The sequence below is a fragment of the Xyrauchen texanus genome, chromosome 35, assembly GCF_025860055.1.
Source record: "Xyrauchen texanus isolate HMW12.3.18 chromosome 35, RBS_HiC_50CHRs, whole genome shotgun sequence".
NCBI classification, from domain to species: domain Eukaryota; kingdom Metazoa; phylum Chordata; class Actinopteri; order Cypriniformes; family Catostomidae; genus Xyrauchen; species Xyrauchen texanus.
This window is the reverse complement of record NC_068310.1, coordinates 33,530,057-33,554,578: the sequence shown is the minus strand read 5'-3', so window position 1 is coordinate 33,554,578 and position 24,522 is coordinate 33,530,057. Positions and strand designations below refer to the sequence as shown.

The following is a 24,522-nucleotide window of genomic DNA, read 5'->3' as shown; positions in this document are numbered from 1 at the left end:
CAGTGCAGAAAGCAGGTCAGTCGGATAAAGAAGTGTAGAACTTTTGAAATAAGGATCCAGTTTGAAAATTGGAAGATTTGACACTCATATCTTTACCCATTTTAGGACGTACGGGACAGGTATCTTTGTGCCAATCTTGGCATTATAGTAAGATTTAACATCAATCTGATATTTAAAGAGGTAGTTGGCATGGTTTTTAAAAATACAGCAAACATAGCGGTTATAGTGAAGCATTACAATGGAAATGGATGGGGACAATCTGTAAATGTTACAATGCTCACTGTTTCAAAAGTATAGCCACATGACATAAACAATATGCATGTTAATATAATTTTAGTGTGATAAAATCGCTTACCTTTTTTGTGTAAAATTGCCATGAAAATTTAATGCCGAAAACCTTTAAAAGATTGTAAAAACGTTGATTTAAACAATTTTACAGCTCAAATAAATCACAAGATTCAATATAATTAATGTAAGTGCTATTATAAAATTATAAGCTTCACATTTCTGCCATTAAAAAAATTGGCCCCATTCACTTCCATTGTAAGTGCCTCACTGCAACCTATATTTTTGCATTTTGTTTTTTAAGATGCGTCAAAATAGTTTTTTTTTTACTATAATTTATTAAATTTTTATAATCAACATTATGCGACAAATGTAGTTGATTGAGCTTAACTTGTTGAACCTGGAATATTCCTTTAAAATGGTGCAAAACACAAATAAATGGTAAGCACACATATTTCATATACATATTATTGTCTAAAATCTTAATATATTCATCTGTAAAAATGACATATGATCAATTATTTCAATTATTTACTTTTTATATTACAAATATTCATATCATATGAATATTAGTAAAGTTCATATCCATATTTATCTATTTATTTATTTTCAAATACCCTAATGTATCTACTTGTATCAGTTGCTCTGTGTAAGAACAGGAGTACGAAAGGTTAATCTGATAAATCAGTAAATCACTTTTTGTTTGGAATATTTTACTCAGTGTCTGCATTCTTCCTTTAATAGCCATGAAGAATTAATACAGTGGAACAAATCATTTGTTTTTCTGCCACTGATACATGATAGAAGCGAATTAGTCATTCAAAAGCTCATTTATCCACCACGTCAAGATGAAACTTTTAAGGATGTGACTTATGCTGTTTCACTGGTGAGTCAAATTTCATAAAGCAGGAATAGAGTTAGAATCTGTACTTTCAAACCATCCACAATCTGTTTTGCTTTCTCTGTTGCCTTCCAACCAAATTGTCTGTGCGGTTTGAAATCCCGCTGCCCTTAAACAGCAACTTTACTCCTTTGACAGCACATACAGCAACACTCTTTTATGAAATGGAAAGAAAAGTTGACTCAAAAGAGGACTGTCAATCTTTCTCAGTAGTTGACACTTCTCTGTGGGGAGCTTTTGGTCTTTCAATTGAGTAGCTTCCTTTTTCATTCTAATCAACAACTCGATATCAACGCGACAAAATATCCACCAACAGTAGAAAAGCGGCGGGGGGAACTTTTTAGAGACTGTCTTTGCCAACACATCTCACAATTCAGGCAGCCATTGTCTGCGGCGCGGGCTGTCGCTAAGTGACAACGCTCTCCCGACGCATCCTGAAGTTAGTGCTTTTCAGCGAATGGCGGTCACTAATCATCGCGTCGAGGACGTTTGACAACAGCTCCTGACAAATTTGCTATTAAAATGAATGGTAACCGTGAACAGAGGGTCTGTTTTGGAAACGTTTTGCTTTCGCTCTCCCTCCCTTTGTTGTGTTCTCCCAGAGTGTTGCAGGTTTTGGCGGGAGACTTGTCTTCTTTCACTTTAGTTGTGGCACCAAACAGCCTTTGGTCCCGCGAGAAGCTGACAGCAAGACGCTTCTGTTGCAAATATACTAGGAAGTGTCATTGAAGGGAAAAACTGGCTATCTACTGTTAATGAACTTGAAATATAAAAAATGCTTCTTTGCTGAAAACCGCACACAACTGCTTGTATAAGGCAAAGTGGCAACTGGAGCAGGACCAGAATCTGATGAAAGATCCATAGAATATCAACTGGGTGGATGGGGGAGAGCCGGTACACGAAAATGCGAATACTTCACCCAAAAATGTCAGACCAAACCTGTATGATTTTCTTTATTCCATGGAACACAAAAGGTAATTTTTTTTTACCTTTTTAAAGAAAATCCAGGCTGCTTTCTTATATATAAAGTGAAAGTTAAAGAGACAAAATTAAAAATACAAATTAAATAAAATATTGTAACGGGATCAATGGAAAGGAGAAGGCGTGAACCGGCTTTTCAATATAAATAATAGTTTAATGAGAAATTTAAAAGACAACATAAACACATGACGGACATGTCTGCTAACGATCTCTCTCTCCCGCACGACACCCTGCAGTCGACCTTTATCCCTCGGATCACGAGGGATAAAGGTCGTAGGATCACGACCCGGCCCGCCCTCCGCCCTGCCACATTCCTCCCTCGTTCGACGTACATCCCCCCCCTCTTTTCCCTCTTTCCCTGGGGGAGGGCGTGCTTTACATCTAGTCTGCCGGCAGGTCATCCCCATCTACCTGGACGAGGGAGGGGACAAGGGGAGGGAAACAGAAATGATTAAAATGGGGGGTACTTCCTGTAACAGTGTAGTACCCCCCAAAAACTATAAAATTTAAAAGCGGGAAAAGGCCAACGCTGAGCGACAGTGAGAGAGAGAGAGAGAGGAGAGAGAGATGAAAAAAAAAAACTCTTACTCACCAGTTCTCCGATACGCCGCAGCTTGTTCCTCGGCCACTCCTCCACCCTCTATTGGACAACAGCCGCGCCTCTCCGGGCGGATCCGAGGCAGTCCTCCAGCCCCTGGCGGACGGAACACACTGCCGCCTTCTCGGGGAACAGAAGGGGTCTCCCCCGCCCCTGGCAGCGGTTCTCTCGCTCCAGGCGGTCGCCAGTGAGCCCCTCCCCGCTCGCGGTCGGCGGTCTTAAACCCCGCCGCGTTTCAGCGGCCGGTAGGCGCCCCTGGCAGCGGCCCTGACCACTCCAGGCGGTCGGCTAGGAGCCCCTTCTCCCCTCGCGGTCGGCGGCCATCGTCCTCGTTCAGGCGGCTGGGCTCCTCGTCCCCCCGCAGATGGCCGCAGCTGCTCCGTTGGGGTGGACGGTAGTGGCGAGAACTCTACTATGGCGTATCCCTCCTCCTTCCCGGGCTTCGGCACCAGTGTAACGGGATCAATGGAAAGGAGAAGGCAAGAACCGGCTTTTCAATATAAATAATAGTTTAATGAGAAACTTAAAAGACAACAAACACATGACGGACATGTCCGCTAACGATCTCTCTCTCCCGCACGACACCCTGCAGTCGACCTTTATACCTCGGAGGCTTGATTAGCCTAATACGGGACCGGGTGCGTAGGATCACGACCCGGCCCCACCCTCCGCCCTGCCACAAATATATTTTCTTTTGGGTTTTTTCACAATTATTTTGGGTTCCCTTTCAATAGCTTTATCAATCCCTTATCAACTCCTCCTTTCCATTGGACCCCTTTACACGGTTTAACCGGGCCGAAAATAGCGATAGTTATGCTGCATGCAGGTTCAGAAAATATTACGTAAATACGGTGCTGTTTTATAATAATATGTATTACTATAATAGTAATAGTATTATTATTATTATTATTATTATTATTATTATTGCTGTTGTTAATATTATACAAAAATATATTTCCATAATCATTATTATTACTTACTTATTATTAATTTTTTTTTAAATGAGAAGTGATGAAATGTGGGCTGAGACCCTATCACAAAGTGGACAAAAACAGATATACAGTGAACAGATACAATGTGAAGATTTAGCAGTATTAGGTTTCAGTAATGCTATAAAGATAAAAGTGGCAAAGATATTCTTCAAAAAATCACCATTTCTGTTCCATAAGATAAAGAAAGGCATGAGGGTGCATAACCAATAACAGCATTTTCATATTTATGTGTACTATTTCATTAATTGAAAACAGTCCCCTTTTTTTCTAATTTAAAGTTTGATATCTGTTCAAATTTACCCTTGAAGAGTAGAAGTGTCTGTCATTGAAATCTCTTGGCATGGTATGAAGCCTGCGACAGTGTTGAAGCGTATTGAACCCTGCTGTATCCTAATTTTAGTATCAGCTGATTAACAGCAGTCTATAGATCCTCTCACCCTGTGTCAAAAGAGGAGGGCTTGTTTCCCCTTTAATGGTGAGCGGTTACAAAAAGAGGTTGCAATTATCACTTCCTTGCGTATTTGCATGTTCTCCAACTATAATACTCGAAAGTCAATTAAAACCTCAGAATCCCATTAAAATGTGAAAACCTTAAAGGGAAAGTTCGCCCAAAAGGGAAACTTCTGTCAATATGTATTCACTCATGTCATTCCAACCCATTCTGTGGAACCAAAAAAGAGATATTAGGCAGAATGTTAGCCTTAGCCAAAAGATGCTATGAAAGTGAATGGTAACTTAGGCTAACATTCTGGCTAACATCACGTTTTGTGTTCCATGAAAGAAAGAAAAAAATATTATGGGTTTGCAACAACATGAGGGTGAGCAAATGACAGGATGTCATTTTTGGGGTGAAGGATTCCTTTAAATAGACGCAAAAAATGGAGTGATAAAGAGCAAGTGTGTGTTCTCTAATCCACTACCCCAATTCTTTGCCTTTGTAATCATCCTTACATTGAGTCCTCTTTATATATGTCAGACAAGGTGACTGAGACAAAGGCCACAGAAGGGCTTTGTTCATTTGAAGTGCAGAGGACATCAGAAAGTGTCCCATCTGTTTCCAACAGTGTGTCCCCTCTACTTTCATTTAGGACAGTGCCAATCAGTATCTTCATGCGGAACTCTCAACAGCTGTTTTAAAGGAAGAACAGTGCATGCCCTGCCGTCCCAGGCTTGTACATCTCATTGTGTCTTGTGACATTTGTTAGTGTCACTACTTTGTTCTACATTCCTGGAATTTTTGAATATCTTGCTAAGATTATGCATGTATTACGCTTTATTGTTCATTTTTTTTTCTCTTTGTACAGTAATTAAAATCTATATAAATCAAAAGAGTCTGAGCCATGACGTAGGTTTCCCAGCCTGAACAAGCCTCTCTTCAGGTGGTCTAACTGTTTTCCCAGCCTGACAAAGCCATACTTTGGGTGGTCTAACTGATTCCTTAGGTTGACCAAGCCAGTCTTCAGGTGTTCTAACTAGTTTCCCAGGCGGAACATGCTGGAATTTAGGTGGTCTCACTGGTTTCCCAGCTTGTCCAAGCCAAACTTCAGTTTGTCTAGTTTGTCTCCCAGCCTGGCCATGCCGGTCTTTAGGCTGTCTTACTAGATTCCCTGGCTGAACAAGCTGGATATAGGTGGTCTCACTGGTTTCCCCAGCTTGTCCAAGCCAAACTTCAGTTTGTCTAGCTTGTCTCCCAGCCTGGCCATGTTGGTCTTTAGGTTGTCTAACTGGTTTCCCAGCATAACCAATCCATTCTTTGGGAGGTCTTAACTGGTGTCTCAGCTTGACCAAGCCAGCCTTCAGGTGGTATAACTGGTTATCTAGCCTGACCAAGCCAGTCTTTAGGTGGTCTAACTAGTTTCCCTGGCTGAAACAACTGGACTTTAGGTGGTCTCACTGGTTTCCCAGCTTTTCCAAGCCAAACTTCAGTTTGTCTAGCTTGTCTCCCAGCCTGGCCATGCTGGTCTTTAGGCTGTCTAACTAGTTTTCCTGGCTGAACAAGCTGGATTTAGGTGGTCTCACTGGTTTCCCAGCTTGTCCAAGCCAAACTTCAGTTTGTCTAGCTTGTCTCCCAGCCTGGCCATGCCGGTCTTTAGGCTTTCTAACTAGTTTCCCAGCATAACCAAGCCATTCTTTGGGTGGTCTAACTGATTTACCAGCCTGTCCAAGCCAGTCTTCAGTTTATCTAGCTTGTCTCCCAACCTGAGCAAGCTGGTCTTTAAAGTGGTGTAACTGCTCTCCCAGCTTAGCTACGCTGGCCGTACAGGGGGTCTAGCTGGTTTCTCAGTCTGACATGGCTGGTCCTTGGGTGGCCTAGCCATGCCAGTCTTCAGGTTGTCTTACTGATTTCCCAGCCTGACTAAGCTGATCTTGGTGTGGTCAAACTAGTTTTGCAGCCTGACCAAGACAGTCTTCAGGTGGACCTATTGTGGCGTCACCCACGTCATATCATTGAATGTTTCAGGTGCTTCTATTTTTTGATAGCCACCCAAAGCAGAACAAATATTACTGTGATTTATTTTGATTAATGTGACCCCAGATCAAGCACAGTTGCTGAAGGCCATGTGATCTTGATTAGCTGAGTTGATGTAAATGGAAGAAGGTTTTTTAATAGTTAATTAAAGGCATTTTGCTGCCTTTCTGATAGTTCATCAAAAAATAGAAGTTATATAAGTCATAATTTCAGCACTCATTCTCATGTTGTTGCAAATCCGTATTACTTTCTTTCTTCTGTGGAACACAAAAGGACACATTTTAAAGAATGTACATGTTGCTAAAGCACATAACTGTTAATCAGAAGGTCGCTGGTTTGATCCCCACAGCCACCACCATTGTGTCCTTGAGCAAGGCACTTAACTCCAGGTTGCTCCGGGGGGATTGTCCCTGTAATAAGTGCACTGTAAGTCGCTTTGGATAAAAGCGTCTGCCAAATGCATACATGTAAATGTACATTCATTAAAAGTATATAGAGATGAAGGACTAGCTCCGGACAGGACAAAAAAGCTCGATAAAAGTACCATAAATGTCCATTGACTATCTAAGCTGTACAGTAGCTTTTTGTGAGGAATAGACCAAAATTATAACAATTTCGGCATTGATCTTTGTCTGTTTGATGGAATGAAGTCTCAAAGGAGCACTTTGTTTACCATCTTAAAGATCACAAATGTCTGTCAGTTTGAAGACAACAAATGTTTGTGACGCAAATGGCACAAGATCAGTTTATAAGAGCTAAGCCCTTAGTGATCTTTAAGTGTTTTTTTACATTCCATTTTATTATTTTTAGGTGATCATTTTTATCATCTACATCCATTATTTAAAGAAGCTTCCATTCTATAACAATGTTCACTTGGTTTTCAACACAGTTCATAGTAATATGCCCTCTTGAGCTTTCAAAGAGCTTTTAAGAGGTTTTTTTTATGTACGACACAGTAAATATGTAAAGCAAAATGCTCCGAGAGCTTTGAAAAGATTTCACAATTGTGCATGTCACTGCAACTTTCCTGTGTCCGGCCTGAATTGTAGAACTCTTATTTTATTATATTATACCATTAAATATTTAATGCACGGGTATATAAAAGCAAGGCATTTATCTGCATGAATAGCTCCTGTTTAGTCAAGGAAGTAATGTGCTTTAAGTAACATCTCTATCATGCATACAAAAATGTACTAATCTGTTCAGCTCCTGGTTTCTCAGGTGACTGTGACTCAAAAAATCTCATAAGCTGGATAAAATGCAATTCAATTTAATTCTGTCTGTCTGTCTGTCTGTCTGTCTGTCTATCTGTCTATCTATCTGTCTGTCTGTCTGTCTGTCTGTCTGTCTGTCTGTCCATCCATCCCTCCATCCGTCCATCCTTTATCTGATTATATAATTTTGTATTATTTGAAGTATAAAAATGTATCTTAATTTTCAGAGGACGAACTGTCAGTGACTGACATGTTTTTGTACTTAAATACTTACAGCTGGCATTTCACACCTCTGGTCAGTGTTATATTTGGATTTTGGATCATTTTGACAGTGCTCTTTCTGTGCCCTTGGCTCAACACCGCATGGGAATATATTTAATTGGGCCTGTTAAGTATTAATTGATGTCACGTCAACAGAACAGTGTATTGATGACTTGCAATACTTTGAACTCATTTACTAAATAGCCAAACATCTGACTTTGCTATGCTAATTACAGCAATCTCTAATCATATTAAAGATGCATATTTAAAGGGATAGTTCACCTCATAAGTTGTAAAAGAATATAAATAAATAAATTAAAGGATAGGTTTTCAATGTGTCTTTCATAATTAGTTTAAATTGCAAACTGCAGTATTGTATGGTGGTAAAAGTTACAGCACATTGCTTTTGCGCCTACCATATTTCCTGTGCAACTCTGCAGATGTGTTGGGAGCGGCAGGTGCTGCTAAATGAGATGTCTTGCTGCTTTATGCGATTTATCAAAGTCTCTGTGCGCCGTGGCTCGGCACGCCACAAGTCTCTTGAACTCTATTTAGGGCACAGTTAGGTAAACCCACAGTGATCTTGGCTGTCATAACCTATGACAAAAATCCAATAGCCAAACCAGTGTGTCCAACAAAGCCTTGACTGTGCAGTGCTGACTGAAGTAGAGATTTTGGCGCTCGCGTGACCTGCTTCGTTAGAGTGTGTGAGTGCGGGCGTTTTTATATGGGACACGAAAAATCTTGCCTCTCCCCCACTCTGCCTCTCTCTTTTTTTAACACGTGGCATAAATCCGGGAGATGAAAATGTCACAGAGCAGGTTCATTTTATAAAGAGGTTTTGATTGCCATGCGCATGTAATTGATTGTTCCAAGGACAGGGGGAAATCTAGAAATGTCATAACAGCCTCTGCTTAGGTCTCTCCTGCTGCGAGACAATCAATGAGAAGTAAAAAGAGCTATCGATCCGCACCACGGCAAAAACTGTAGCCTGAGACGACAAGGAGATCAGTGGCGAAAGTGGCATAGACTGCCAGACCTGTCAACGCCTCAGAATTACGGGGTCTCCTGCAATGCTATATTGCATATTCGCAAAAGGCTGGAGATTTTGCAGCTGTCTCCTGCCCCCTCCTCCAAAATCCATAAATGATAGAAATGTTACTGCTATAGGGGAAAATGTTTGATGAAGTACTGATAGAAATATTAGCATTAGCTCTTAAAAGCCACATGGAAAGAGCTGGCACTTGGCTGAAAAATCAAGTGGCAAATAGAGCTGTGACGAAATTAGCATAATCTGCCTCAGAATTACAGGGTAGCCTGTACGCTTGTTTTAACATTGGCATATTGGGAAAAGGCTGGAAATATTCAAGCTGTCCCCACCACCGCTGATAGAAATATTATCATTAGCTCTTGAAGTGCACACGGGAAAGCCAGTGTTAGGCTAAAAGTTGCACAGGAAATTTAGTGGCGAAAGAGGCATAGATCGGCAGACCTGTCATTAACGCTTAATAGGGTCGCATGCGACGCAAACGATAACTTTTGAGTATTCGCAAAAGGGCTGAAGATACAGTCTCCTGCCCCCTCCCCCTGAAATGGTACTGCTTTGGGTGTTAATATTTGATGAAGTGCTGATTACCACTAGCTATTTCTATTTGTGCTAAAATTAGCATTAGCTCTTGAAGGCCATTTGGGAAAATCTGATGCTAGCCTAATGTGACACTCCTGTTCTGTGACTCGAACCGGTGTCTCCAGCATGGGAGGCGGGTGCGCTAGCAAGGAGGCTAAAAGCGACAGCCTCTAGCGTCAGTGGCTAGTGCACCTCTTGAGGTTAGGAGAGTGAAGTTTATACACATTGCACAGCTATCTATCAGCTGGCTCCCATTACACTCACCCCCTAAACCTAACTTCCATCCGGGTCACGGCACCATTGTGATGCTCCTGTTCTACCCACTCCATACTCGAACTGGCATCTCCGGCATGGGAGTCGGATGCGCTAACAAGGAGGCTAAAGGCTACAGCCTCTAGCGTCAGTCACTAGTGCACCTCTTGAGGTCAGGAGAGTGAGATTTATACACATTGCACAGCTATCTATCAGTAAATTTCTCATGGTTGTCTTTTGCTATTGCTATCTAGTGGCATATTCATGTTCAGCGAATGCGGGTTTTAAAGGTTAAACATTTTAGAATGTACCCTGTATCGAAAACAATACCTAAAATTTGTTTGAAGTCATTTCTATCTAATTTTAGTTAGTTTTGAATGTATTTAAGTTTATTTTCAGTTTATTACAACTATCATTTTAATTTAGTTAGGGATAAATATTTGATTAAGTTAAATGTAAAAAAATATTAGCATTAGCTCTTGAAGGGCATGCGGGAAAGTCAGCGCTGGACTAGAAATAATGTACAGTATTTGCGCTGAAAATTCAGTGGCAATAGTGGCAAATGACAGGCATACCTGTCAATAACACATCAGAGTTACAGGCTCTCCTGCGGTGCTAGCATTATCTTTTGAGTATTAGCAAAGAACTGAAGATGTAACCACAGTCTCCACATTTACATAATTGAAATATGGTGTGGTGTGGAGGGGGGGCGGGGCCGGGTCGGAATATCGCGCGCCCGGTACCCAATCGGCCTGATGAGGCGCGCGAGGGATAAAGGCGGCCGGTGACGATTGTTCAAGAGAGAGAGAATTACGGGCATGTCCGCCTGTGTGTTTGTCCACCCAGGGGAGCGTCGCTGCCATCTGCCGGGTGACGGAGTAGCCCGACCGCCCGGATGCGGGGTACGGCCGTCGTCCGCGGGGCAAGTGGGGACTGGATACCCCGACCGCCTGGAGCGAGGAGCCGCTGCCGGGGCGGAGGAGTGCCCTGCCGTCCCCAGAGACGCGGAGGGGTCGAGGAAGACCGCCGTCCGCGAGGGGAGGAGGGAAGAAACTCTCCGACCGCCCGGAGCGGTAGAGCCGCTGCCAGGGGCGGAGGAATGTCCCCATTTGCCGCCAGAAAAGAGGAGGCACGTTCCACCCGCTGGGGGTCGACGGTTTCACTCCGGTTCGCCCGGGGTTGTAGCGGCTGTCATCCGCCTGAGTGTGGAGGAGTGTTCGAGGACCACGCGACGGTATGTCAGAGAACCGGTGAGTGAGCTTTTTCTCTCTCTCCTCTCTCTCTCCCTTTCGCACCGTGTTGGCCTTTTCCTCGCCTATTTTGTTGTTGTTTGTCCCTTCTGTCTCCTCCCAGGGCGAGGAAGGCGGGGATGACCACGCGAGATACACCCCGCCCCAGGGATGGGGGGGTGTAAGTCATGCCGGTGGCACCCCGGCCTGAGATAACGCCGGGAGGAATGTGGAGCGGAGGGGGGCGGGGCCTGGTCTGAATATCGCACGCCCGGTCCCCAATCGGCCTGATGAGGCGTGCGAGGGATAAAGGCGGCCGGTGACGATTGTTTGTTTATGTTGTGTTTTAAGTTTCTTATTAAATTATTATTTATGTTGACAAGCCGGTCCTCGCCTCCTCCTTGCCCATCCTTTAACTGTTTTACATATGGTTAACAACATCAAATTTCTCATGTTCATCTTATGTTATTGCTATCTAGTGACATTTTTGTTTAGTGAAGGTGTTTAATTTGTTTTTTCAGATGAAAGTTTTTTTATTATTATTATTTACTGTAGGCTAAGTGTACAAAAAAAGAATTATTGAGTTTTTGTTAAAAATAATAGCACAGCTGCGTCTGAGCTAATCGTTTCAAGAAGTGCTGATATAAATATTAGCATTAGCTCTTGAAGGGCATGCGGGAAAGCGAGCGCTTGGCTAAAAACAATTCAGTGGCACGGAAAATTAGCGAGGGACAGGAAAAGTTCTTTCACAAGGACCGCCTGAATGTTATGTTAGTTCATAGTCACTCTGAACTAATGAAAATCACACCCCTGACTGAATGCTGACTGACAGATTTACCCCCAACAGTAGCTCCCACATCTCAAAGGGGATGATTAGCCAACTGCAGTGGCACGCTAAAAGGACACGTCCACCGAGAAAACTCATATGCCTCATAAGCCACATTTTTAACTGATATTATTATTTTTAGCCCTGTATTAGTAGATAGACTTTGTTTCAAGAGCAATTTGTGCATATTTAAAAGCAAGCAACTCTTTGGAAACTATGGAGTAGCGGTTAGCGCACATGATCTAGCCCAGATTTTTTCAACTGGTTTTGCTTCAGGAGTCATATTTTACACTGTACATGAAGTGGCGACCCAATATAGTACCAATATTGTTTATCATAAAAAAGCAAACAAAGATATTGTTCAAATCAAACTTTGAAATGTATTTATATTACAGTTTTTAAGGATAAGTGCATGTAATGCAAACTTTCAATGTTAGCATTTGTCTAATTTGGCTAGCATCTACCCATTAAGCCTATTTATTTTGCTCTTTCAACAATGCACAATTATGACCCACCAGTTGAGAACCACTGCTCTAGAAAAGGTAAAGCTGTGATGCTTTCATGGGTGATGCACTTTTGAGTCTGACCTGCGATTTGTCCTGAAAGAGAGAGACAAGCTAAAGTATATTAAGGTATAGTTTAAATGAAAAGACATTGTATAAGTTAGGATGTTTTAAAGGCTGTTTCCATCAAAAGTTGAACAGATATACATATATATATATAGAACTGGATTGCTCATGACATCATATCAGTGAAGCCACTGTGCCACCATATTGCTGTTCCCAAACATTCCAATGTCCCTATTGACCTAATAGGAAATCATCTACATTTACATTTATGCATTTGGCAGACGCTTTTATCCAAAGCGACTTACAGAGCTCTTATTACAGGGACAATCCCCCGGAGCAACCTGGAGTTAAGTGCCTTGCTCAGGGACACAATGGTGGTGGCAGTGGGGATCGAACCAGCGACCTTCTGATTTACAGTTATGTGCTTTAGCCTACTACGCCACCAACACTCCATCTAAATTCAGCTACTAAACATTAGTCATTCAATCTCCGATTTTATATCTGAAATCTGCTTGTACATCCCTACAACGCAAACGTCCTACACATGTAATTATTTATTCATTTAAAGTTGTGAATTTTTCCTGTTTTTTGAAAGCCAGAGCGAGTTGTGTATCTATATTAAACAGTATCCACCACTAACAAACTTCATCAGCGAACTGATCAGCTGAATGTAAACCAGTTCAATGTAACTTAGGTAAGATACAGACATTTTCAGACTTATTTATTGTGATAATCGAAGTGTTTGTTCAGATTTACTTGTTTTATGTTTTTATCAAAAATTGCCTTTTTCTCAGGGTCACTTGAATAAGAGCGTGCGCTCTCGCTCCCTCTGACACGCGCAGCGGCACTGAGATTGAGGGAGACACGCAAAGCTGGTTACGCAAAGCTGGTTTTAATTGATACAGGTTCGACTGGAGGACAATGAATTAAACTGACTACAGAGAGCACTTCAATATGAAAACAAGCAAATCCAGGGCTTTTAATGTGATTTAGAAATCCCGGTCTGACTTTTTTAAAGTCCCTTTGGGAGGTAAGGACATATTGTCACCCTAAACAAGCAGATATGACAGCTTTTCCTGCTTACATTACAACTTGTGGACAGTTTTGCCACTTCCTTTGGTGATCATTGTGCTGCACTGATAGACTGAACGCCGGGGCAGGTGAATGCTCTGACATCGCGATCCGTGTAAATCTTTTCCCTCGTAACGAATATCCATAATGAGCTAATTAAACATGATTGTCACTAGAGGGCGAAATGCAACTGTCGTATCCAGAGGTTGAAATGGGGGTGTTTTCGCCTGTCAGTCATTGATGTTATATGAGAGTTTGGGCATTCCAAGATGGCCGCTCGAACACTTCCGGTGGCTTCACCTCCTGCAGGCAGTTTGACGTTGCGTCAGCGATCCAGTTTTATTTATATATCAGTGATAGATGCTCATTTTGATGTGCTCTATTAAATTACTAATCTATTAAGTGTATTACATTTTACATGCTTTTTTGTACCTCTCAACTTTTCCCCATCTTTTTTTTTTTCAAAATCGTGCTCTTTCAACTCTCTTCCTTAAAAGATCATAAAAAGTAGCACATAACTTAATTTTAGGTGCATGAAATTAGCTCATTACAGTTACAGTTCATCATAATATCTCACACCATTGTACAAAAATCTGAAAATACACCACTATCTCTTTTACAATTAAAAAGGCTTTTGTTTCGAGCGTTTGATCACATTTACAGTAACAAGAACCAACTTTTAATAAAAAATGATAATAATATCGCTACTGTATATATGAATCAGACGTGAAAGGCACATTTAATGCGTGCATTTCTCTGCACAGTTCCACAGCCATTTGGCTTGAAATCAAGCAGCTCTTTGAAATCCAGCTGTCTGTATATAATGCCAGGAGTCTTTCCCAATGGACTAATGTTATAAACACTTAGAAGCTGATTTATGATGGACACCTTTGGTTTTTTGACCTTTGAATATCCCTGTCTGAATATATAAATTTGTCCTGACACAGATTGGAGGGTTTACAGAAGTTTATGACATGCTAAATCTCAGCACAGGCGTGCCAGAGCCTTATTTTGTAAGCCTAGTTGGACCAACAGCCGTTTTCATTGCTGTGATATAGCACAGAGTGCCCAACAACCGTGTGTGTGCCCACAGCAATTGAGGCTGTTAACTGTTCCTATGTGGTTTGAAAGGTTATGAATATTCGGGGTTCAATAAAAGTTTTGGTGGCATAATGTTGATTACCAAAAAAATTACAAAAATAAAATAATAAATAATAATAATAAAGACAACTTTTTTGTGCAAAGTTATAGCTGATTTTACAATTTTGTTGCCATGACGACATAACACTGTAAACCCTAAAAACCTAAAACGACCATAAAACAACTAATTCAACTTAACAGCTCAAAAAATGACAGTTCATTACTTTGTATTCTTGTATAGGTAAATATAAATGAAAATGAGTCATTATCTGTATTTATTATTATAGTGAAATAGATTATGGATTAACTTGGCAACAATAGCTGTTTGGTTGAAATAATGGTTCCTTACGATTGGAAAAAACACTCTTTTAAGCCATCTCAGAGCTAATAAATACTGAGATCCAATATTGCCAAACAGCTGACTATAACACCCAACCCTACCATATGCACAATTACAAAAAGCATTCATGTATGCACGGCTTAGACCAAATCAAATGAATGTATATTGAATATTACTGAAATTAATACAAACGGCCCGCGTCAACGTTAAGTCATGCTGTGGTTGTTCTCTTGGCCAAACATCAATAACAAAAGTGTGTTGGGAGGGGTGGAGGGGGTATTGACTGTAGTTGCCATGCTCATGTATAATAACTGTAAGTAGAATATACACTGAAGAAAGGACTGGTGATTTCCATGTCTAGGGGAGTGGTGTCCTTGTGTTTGATCTTGCACTCCGAAATCCTGCCACTTGGCAGGGATCACCAAGCTGGCTAACACAAGCCCCCTGTTACAAATGGGTAAGGAAGGGGGAATGTAACCATTCATGAAGGGATTTTGGAGAGATGTGGGCCTGGAAGGTGAACATGTGCCTGTGCTTTTGGTTGTATTAATGTCTATTAATATCTATATCAGATGCTTGGAGCAGATTACTGGTAAATAAAATTGACAGTGCTCTATGTAATACTTCCTTGTAGTGAAATGATTCATATATTTTCATTTAAGGAATTATGAATCCTAAAATCAGAGAAATTCAAGTTTGACGTATTACCTCATAACAAACATATAATGATGTTTTGCGCTTTTATTTTACGTCTCGTGGCATGAGATCAGAATTTTTAAGATGCTATATATCAAGATAAACGTAGTCTGGGTGATATATTGAATATTCACAATACAATCGCAATTGATTTTACTGACAATATAAACTTAAGCAATATCGCAATATGTTTTAAGGCACTTTTTATTTGGCCACTACACTTCCTAATATCATGTCATTAGACTAATTTTACAGTCCTGCACAATTAATCAAAATAACATCTAAATCATGGTATTGTCAAATTTGATATAAAACCACAAAAGTATGTTATTTAATTAAATGAACAATGTGTATGGAGAAATGCCACCCGGATATTTAAAATAAAATAAGTGGCACTGTCAATTTATTACATTCGATAGTGAAATTAATTATATATACACACTAGCGGCCAAAAGTTTGGAATAATGTACAGATTTTGCTGTTTCAGAAGGAAATTGATAATTTAATTCACCAAAGTGGCATTCAACTGAACACAAAGTATAATCAGGACATTACTGATGTAAAAACAGCACCATCACTATGTGAAAAAAGTCATTTTTGATCAAATCTAGACAGGCCTCATTTCCAGCAGCCATCACAACACCTTATCCTTGAGTAATCATGCTAAATTGCTAATTTGGTACTAGAAAAGAACTTGCCATTATATCAAACACAGATGAAAGCTATTTGGTTCATTAAATGAAGCTTAACACTGTTGTTGTCTTTGTTTTTGAGTTGCCACAGTATGCAATAGACTGGCATGTCTTAAGGTCAATATTAGGTCATAAATGGCAAAAAAAACAAAGAAACAGCTAGAAACTCTACTCTAGGCGATACAATGCTTGAAATTGCCAAAAAACTGAATATTTGATACAACAGAGAAAGGGCAGAGAAAGAGATGTGGAAGGCCAGATGTACAACTAAACAAGAGGATAAGTACATCAGAGTCTCTAGTTTGAGAAATAGACGCCTCACATGTCCTCCGCTGACAGCTTCATTGAATTCTACCCGCTCAACACCAGTTTCATGTACAACAGTAAAGAGAAGACTCAAGGGTGCAGGTCTTATGGGAAGAATTGCAAAGAAAAAGACACTTTTGAAACAGAAAAACACAAATAAAAGGTTAGATTGGGCAAAGAAACAGACATTGGACAACAGATAATTGGAAAAGAGTGTTATGGATCTTAACCCCATTGAGCTTTTGTGGGATCAGCTAGACTGTAAGGTGCGTGAGAAGTGCCCGACAAGACACTGAAGGATTTTTTGATGAGAACTCTTTGAAGTAGTTTAATACTTCTAAATTGTAATAGTAATTTTTCACATTATTAATGTCCTGACTATACATTGTGATCAGATGAATGCCACTTTGGTGAATAAAAGTACCAATTTCTTTCCATGAGACCAAATTCTGTACATTATTCCAAACATTTGGTTGCCATTCTATATTTTTTAAATAAATTATTTCACTATAAGTAATAAATTGACAGTGCTACTTATTTTATTATATATACAGTATATATATATATATATATATATATATGTGTGTGTGTAGTAAAAAAAAACGTAACTATTTCAAAATGCTAAATGTATTGCTGTGGACTGTTGGCCAGTGAAAGGGTTATATTCATTTATATGTAAATAAAACCTATATTAACCTATATTAACTTTTGTACTCGCCTGCCACTAAAATTTGAAGTCTTTTAATTATCTTCATTTCTCATCAAATATTGATATTTGTAATTATTTGCTATTAATTTAATCGCATGTGATTCAATATACTTTTTTAATACGGCATAAATTGAGATACATACTGTATTTGATTTGTTTACCAAAGAATTCTAAATTGACAAATTGTCCAAAAGCTGATTTTATACACAGCAGTAGTGTCAATATACTGTAAAAGTATTTTGTTTAGATTTCCTTGAAAGGTAAGAGCGGTGTTGCAAGACTTAGTGGATCCAACAGAATGTCAGAGTAATAAAACGCACATAAAAACATTTTAATTGCTTTGAGAGAGACACTTCTGAGTCTTGTCCTAAATTTTATTAAGTTAAAGGGTATTAGTTTCACTAAAATGCAGTGTGGTTGTCTAATGCATTTCTCATTTAGCCGTCTGTCTTTCATCCGCAGTACAAATAGCACTCGATTGATTCCTCCAGGTGTATGGTGTCATGGTAACTTTGCTTGTTTAGACTGCAAATACTCATGGAACATCATCAACATCTATCGTAAAAATCTTGTGAACAGAGATATGCATAAACATGCCATTCACTGAAATATTGCATTGCACCCGACTTAATTTCTTTATTACAAAACCAGGATTGTGTAACAGAGTACAGGAAGAAAAGTTCTAGGATGTTTCAAGGTTAATTTCAGTCTCAATATATTACACTGCGGATAGTTCCCCTAAAATTTAAGATTCTGTTTTTGGATGAATACTTTACAACTTAATGAATATATGCTGAATTTAGTTTATTGTTCTTACCCACATGGGCGAATGGGTGTATTTTCTTGTTTTAAACATAAAGCTCACAAAGTTTTCATTCACGTAATACATAAACTATAACCTTAATTCACCAAAAAAACATGTGTCTTATGCAATTTAGCTTTTGAAGTAAACGATTCTCTTTTTTTTAAGGATATTTAGATATTTTTACTGGGAAACAAGACAAAAATACTAATTAAGACTATTAATCTTTATAATTTTTTTAGTCTCATTTTTGTTCTTTACACAAACCTTGATCCCTCACAACATGTAAATAATCTAAAGCTAAGCAAAGACTACATGGCTGTCTGTCATAATGCCACTTCACTGGCTGAGTGATCACAAACATTCAAAAACCACAGAGTAGGCATCTCACTACTTTTATGTCAAAACTATATATACACATTTCAATACATAAAACATGATTCTTTCCTCTGACACTGCTCATGTTTGAGCTTCTTCCAGGATGCAATCAACCATCGTTGTCAGTCATTTGAAAAATCTTCATTGTGAAAGATTCAATTTCATGGCAAGTCGGGGAGCTTTTGTATGGGCACGGTGGTCCCCTTGATCGAGGAACCCCATTCTCCGCATATCTGTGGAGAGGCTAAGAGACAGAGATTCACCTTCCTGCTTACTCTTGAGGCACCTCTGAAATATTGATAAAAAGTCTTATTTTCAGAATCCAAATGCAAAGGACATAGCGAGGGCTACATAGTGCAGCACTTTTAGCCTTCAAGTTCGCAAGTTCCCCTCATTGAGCATCACTAGCTGAAAAAGAAATATTAACCACATGAAAGGAAAGTGGCCCGGGCTGTTAGGTCCTATGTATATTTAACTGAGCACATCTGTCCGTAACAACTCTTGAAATTCAAAGTGCCATCCAAATAGGTGGTTATAAAATATAGATAAACTTAGATTTTTCCTAACAGCAATGATTTATATAATTGTCTGACTTTAAGTGAATCATTTATTAAGGTTAAAGAAGTGATGAAAGATTTAGCAAGTGATCCTTAAACTTGACAATAGGGCTTAATTTGTTAGCAACAAATATTAATGAATCAAAAGGAAGTCAGGTTGCATTTAACTGAACTAAATTAATGCTGCAATATCTAAATCTAGTGAGGATGTTTTCGCCTCCTTTTGAGTGAGGATGATTGACAGTAAATGAGAAATTTTTAGACATTGTGTACTCACAAACTGATACATCTGAATCTTAAAATATCTTAAGATGAACCTTACCATCTTTAGTTTTGTATAATTCAGATGGCATGAAAAGCTTTTAAATATATTAAACTATATAGGTCTTGTCATGTGCAGGTAATGGCTAATCTCAAGCTTTACAACTGGACTTCTGTGATAACACTTATCACAACCTAGATAAAATGTAACACCTTTTATTACTCTGCACCAATACAGTGGTTTTAAACAAATGAAACTTTGGAAAACTAAGCCAGTGGTTTGTTATAAATCACAGATATGTATAAATTGCCCACTGTTACCAAGAGAAGATTACAGTCACACAAGCTTCTGTGAGGAACAACTACACAATGGTTTAAAATAATAAATGAAATTAATTCCATTCTTGTGTTTGCCTGTTTCTTTCTGACTCTCACATAAAGTATCAAGTGATGTTCAAGTATGATTGAAGTTTATCAATTATAAAAATGTACAAATTATAACTCCTCTATCTTTCTGTTCTGTGTTTCAGCATATGAGCCAGATGAGGATGTCGGTGACCAAGATTCGATTCAGGAGGATGGTGAAAATGAATTGCAAACAGAGGAGGATAACTCTGAGATGCCCAGTCCTAAGGACAAAGAAGACAAAGAGACAGACAACAAAAGCAGCTACAGCTTCCAGAACTCTCCAGTCAGTGTCCTCTCCAACCAGGAGGTCGAGTTGGAGTCCCGCCTGAGTGATGGCAGTGACAGACTATCTGACTTTAAAACCTTGCCACCAGGAAGTCAGAAGGACACCGAGAGCCATGGCTTGAAACTGAAGGATGACATGCATAGTAGCCTGGAGAAAATGCGGGCTGCCTATTCCAACTTCCTTTCAGACTCCTACTGGTCAAAAATTGGACTAGATTTGAAGGTTGGCAACATTGGCAGCAAAGCAAACTGTGACAGCACTAATGGGAGCACCAAGAGTGAGTTTGACTGGCACCAGGACGCACTCTCAAAAACCCTGCAGCAAACATTGTCCCCAAAACCTGTGTCAAAACCTAATCTATTCAGCTCTGTCCACCTGTACAGACAAAGCAGCAAAGCGTGCGGTGCGGTCTTTACTGGAGCCAGTCGGTTCCGTTGTAAAGATTGCAGTGCAGCTTATGACACGCTGGTGGAGTTGACAGTGCACATGAACAAGAGTGGCCACTACCAGGATGACAACCACAATAGGCAAAGCATTGCCTCCACTTCTACATCCAAGAACCGCAAGAGGCACCTTCATGATATGGAAGGCAAGGAAGATGCACAAAAAGTTCTAAAGTGCATGTTCTGTGGCCACTCTTTTGATTCACTACAAGACCTAAGCGTACACATGATCAAAACAAAGCATTACCAGAAAGTGCCTTTAAAAGAACCGATCCCGGTAATCACTCCAAAATTAGTCCCACCAGCAAAGAAACGTGCATTTGAAGCCACAAGGCCTTGTTCACCTGATTCCACCACAGGGGCATCAGGTTACAGTGAGGCACAAAGGTCATCTAGCCTAGCGAATGCTCCCAACAACCGTTATGGCTATCAGAATGGTGCTAGTTACACATGGCAGTTTGAGACATGCAAGTCTCAGATTCTGAAGTGCATGGAGTGTGGAAGCTCGCATGATACACTTCAACAGCTTACAACTCACATGATGGTCACTGGACATTTCATTAAGGTTACAAATTCAGCTTCCAAAAAAGGCAAGCAACTAGCCCTCGACCCTTTAGCAATTGAGAAAATGCAGACGCAAGCTGAACCCACAATGAATAAACTTGAAGGAGACAAGGTTTCACCAAAGAGCACAGCATCTGGTGACTCTGAGAGGGCTACTCCGCAGGAAATGTCACTGGACAAAGCTGAAAAAAATGGAGACAAGGATGGCAAGCAAGAGGATGAGGATCAGAAGTCCACTGATGCTAATTTTAAACATCCATATTTACGAGAAGAGGACCTTGAGCAAGGCTCCAGTGGGGGGGGTGACATTCTGAAGTCTTTAGCAAATACAGTGGCTTCGGCAATCAATAAAGCTCAAACAGGGACCCCCAGTTGGAGCGCTTACCCCAGCATTCATGCAGCATACCAGCTTTCAGGTGTGATCAAGACCGCCTCGTTTTCCAATTCTCCTCCCATCCAACTCAAGCAGAGTCTCAATCATAAGCACAGACCCATCGCTCCTAAGGGGAAGTTCTATCAGGGACTTCGAGGACTTGAAAGTTTCCACAATTCGGACATCAAAAAGGAGAGGAGTGGTGCATCTGAAGGCAAAGAGAGCCAGAGCAGTAGGTTTGATCTGGTGGAGAATGATGACAGTGATTGTCAGGATGATTCCTCTTCCTCTTCAAAGCTGGATGCGGACTGTGTAAGTGAAGAGAATGACACAATCAAAGAGAAGTTGAGCCCAGCTTTCTCTGACAGAGGGATCCCATCGCCTAGCCCCCCTGCCAGTAACGGGCACAGCAGTTCCTCAGAACTTGTCAGCTACTCCCAGGAAGTTCTTAGCATAAACCCTCTAAGCGCATTACAGTCTGTCTTGAACAATCATTTAGGTAAAGCAAACAAGCCGAGGCCAGAAAGCATTCTCTCCCATCGAACACAATCCATATTTTCTGAACTCAGTAGAGGTTTAGAGAAACCAATATCAGCACTCTCAACTGCTGCCGCTGCCATGAGGGCTAGCAATAGCTTCATGTACACAAATGATGACCAGCCTATAGACTTGACAAAATATAAACACAACAAACCAAACACATCCCTTTCATTGCAGTCCTCCACTCCAATGCTCCAGAAATATGCACTCTCTGACATTGCTGATATGGTGAAGGTTCTTCCAAAAGCCACAACCCCGAAGCCACCGATGCCAGCAAGAGTGCCTGCCATGAAGTTGGAGACTGATGTGCGATGTTTCGAAGATGTCTCCAATGAGATGTACTCAGTCCACAAGCGTAAGGGCCGACAGTCTAACTGGAACCCCCAGCATCTGCTTATTCTTCAAGCGCAGTTTGCCTCCAGCCTTTTTCAGACGTCTGAGGGCAAGTATCTTCTCTCTGATCTTGGTCCTCAGGAGAGGATGCACATCTCGAAGTTCACTGGGCTTTCAATGACCACCATCAGCCACTGGCTGGCCAACGTAAAGTACCAACTTAGGAAAACAGGAGGGACCAAATTTTTAAAGAACATGGATACCGGCCATCCGGTATTCTACTGCAATGACTGTGCGTCGCAATTCAGAACACCCTCTTCGTTTATATCCCACCTTGAGAACCATCTTGGTTTCAAGATCAAGGACATGAACAAACTGCCCATAGAACACCCATCAAAAGTAACAGAGCCCGAACTTTCAAAGGCCCTCAATGTCCGACCAATGAATTCGCAAATCACTGAAGATGAACCTGACTCCAAGTTCAAATGCAAGCTTTGCAGTCGGACATTTGCCAGCAATCACGCAGTCAAACTTCACTTGAGTAAAACTCACAGCAAATCCCCTGAGAATCATTCACAGTTTGTTGAAATGGACAAAGAGTAGCTTTGGCGATTTGTACTACTTGTAGTTATCTTGTTGGAAAATAACTGTAATTCTTCTGCTTTTATAAATCAAGGGTCAAATTGTCTCTTTTTTTACCCTCGTAATGTTTCAAGTAGCATTATGCAGAATGCTTAAACTTCATTTTCAGAATCATCATTTCATCATACTGAAAACTAAATGGACACACTGACCAGGTTAGAATTAAGTTTACTGTTAGAAAATAAATACTCATTAAAAGATTAAGAATACATTGATGTATTTCTTTGCACCCTGTTTAAATGCACCACCAGTAATGAATTGTATTACTGCTTGAGACATAAATGCTGATGTTTGCATGCAATATAGCTCTGGCTATGACTACTATTTATTTGTATGATATGGCAAGTTTTAACTATATTACTTTTAACAACAAATTGATCAATACATTTTAACTGTAATTTGCAAGTCTGATAATGCACTTGTAGAAACACACAGGCGCTCAAACAGGTAGCCGGACACACATTAAAAACATTTACTGAAATGTACAGTATATTTGCTCTGTAAAATGTTTGTGTCGCAACGATAGAACAGAGAAGCACTTTAATAAAGGTTTAATCACATGTTTAGGCGCAGATTCAGTGTGTGGGCTTACAGATTCGGACAGGTTTGACACAAGGATGTCTCACATTAATGTATATTTAGCATTGCAGAAAAAGTGTCTCATCAGTGGGAAAAAACAAAGTGAGACAAAAGAACACTGCACCTTTTATACCAATACAAATAAAGCATTAACATTTTCTAACTGTCTACAAGTCTTCACTTCAAATCTATTTTTACAATAGAATGAAACAAAAAAAATTAATTGCATTAATAATTTAAAATATTCTGTTTGTACATTCTTTCTTTAGTCTCTCAGAAATGATTTTGGTTACTTTTACCATGTAGAGGAGACTGGGGCAAACGTCAATTTCTTTGAAGGCTCAAACCTTTAAAAAATAAGCTATTGAACATTTCATCCCTTATTGCCCAGGAAAAACAACACACATTGACCCATTTAACCCAAGAGTGTGGCATGTTGTCACACTATATGGGGAAAGTTGTTACATTGAAACCTACCATTAATCAGTCTATTAAAGGCTATTTGGTTTTGAAACACAAAACAATTCATGAACCAGCAAAAATGTAACAGAAAATCTGAAATATCACATAAAGAAAAATCAGACTATTGTTTCCCCCAACTAGTACTGTAATTATTATTATTATTATTATTGTAGGCTATTTCACACCATGTGACAACTTTCCCCAAACTGACATTTATGAAGAAAACGCTAGTCCTAACAACAAAGTTCAACTTTCTCAATAAACCCTACTGTAGTGCAGTTCAATGGAAAGGAGGCGAGAACCGGCTTGGCAATATAAATAATAGTTTAATGAAAAACTGAACCAAAAACACACAAACATAAACACACAGAGCAGCTGCCTGTAATTCTCTCTCTCGAACCGTTGTCACCGGCCGCCTTTATCCCTCGCGCGCCCCCATCAGGCTGATTGGGGAACGGGCGTGCGTGGTTCCAGCCCAGCCCCGCCCTCCATCACTCTACACTCCTCCCAGCGTTGCCTCAGGCCGGGCACTCCCCTGGGTGGACGGCAGTGTCGATGACTCCGTGATGGGCATCCCTCCTCCTTCCCGGGTTTCGGCACCAATGTAAGAGGATTAAGGGAAAGGAGGAGGCGAGAACCAGCTTGGCAATATAAATAATAGTTTAATGAAAAACTGAACTATAAACACACAAACATAAACACACAGAGCAGCTGCCTGTAAATCTCTCTCTCTCG

At 40.2% G+C, this 24,522-nt stretch overlaps 1 protein-coding gene across 1 annotated transcript in view; it reads left to right on the top strand.

Moving 5' to 3' along the window:
• LOC127629254 (teashirt homolog 2-like) overlaps positions 1 to 23,481 on the top strand; it is a 74,243-nt gene extending 50,762 nt beyond the window's left edge. Inside the window, exon 2 of the mRNA XM_052106402.1 lies at positions 19,688 to 23,481. Coding sequence (XP_051962362.1) covers positions 19,688 to 22,707 — 3,020 coding nt within the window. The 3' untranslated portion in view covers positions 22,708 to 23,481. The remainder of the gene's footprint in view (positions 1 to 19,687) is intronic.
• The last annotated feature ends 1,041 nt before the right edge of the window (positions 23,482 to 24,522 follow it).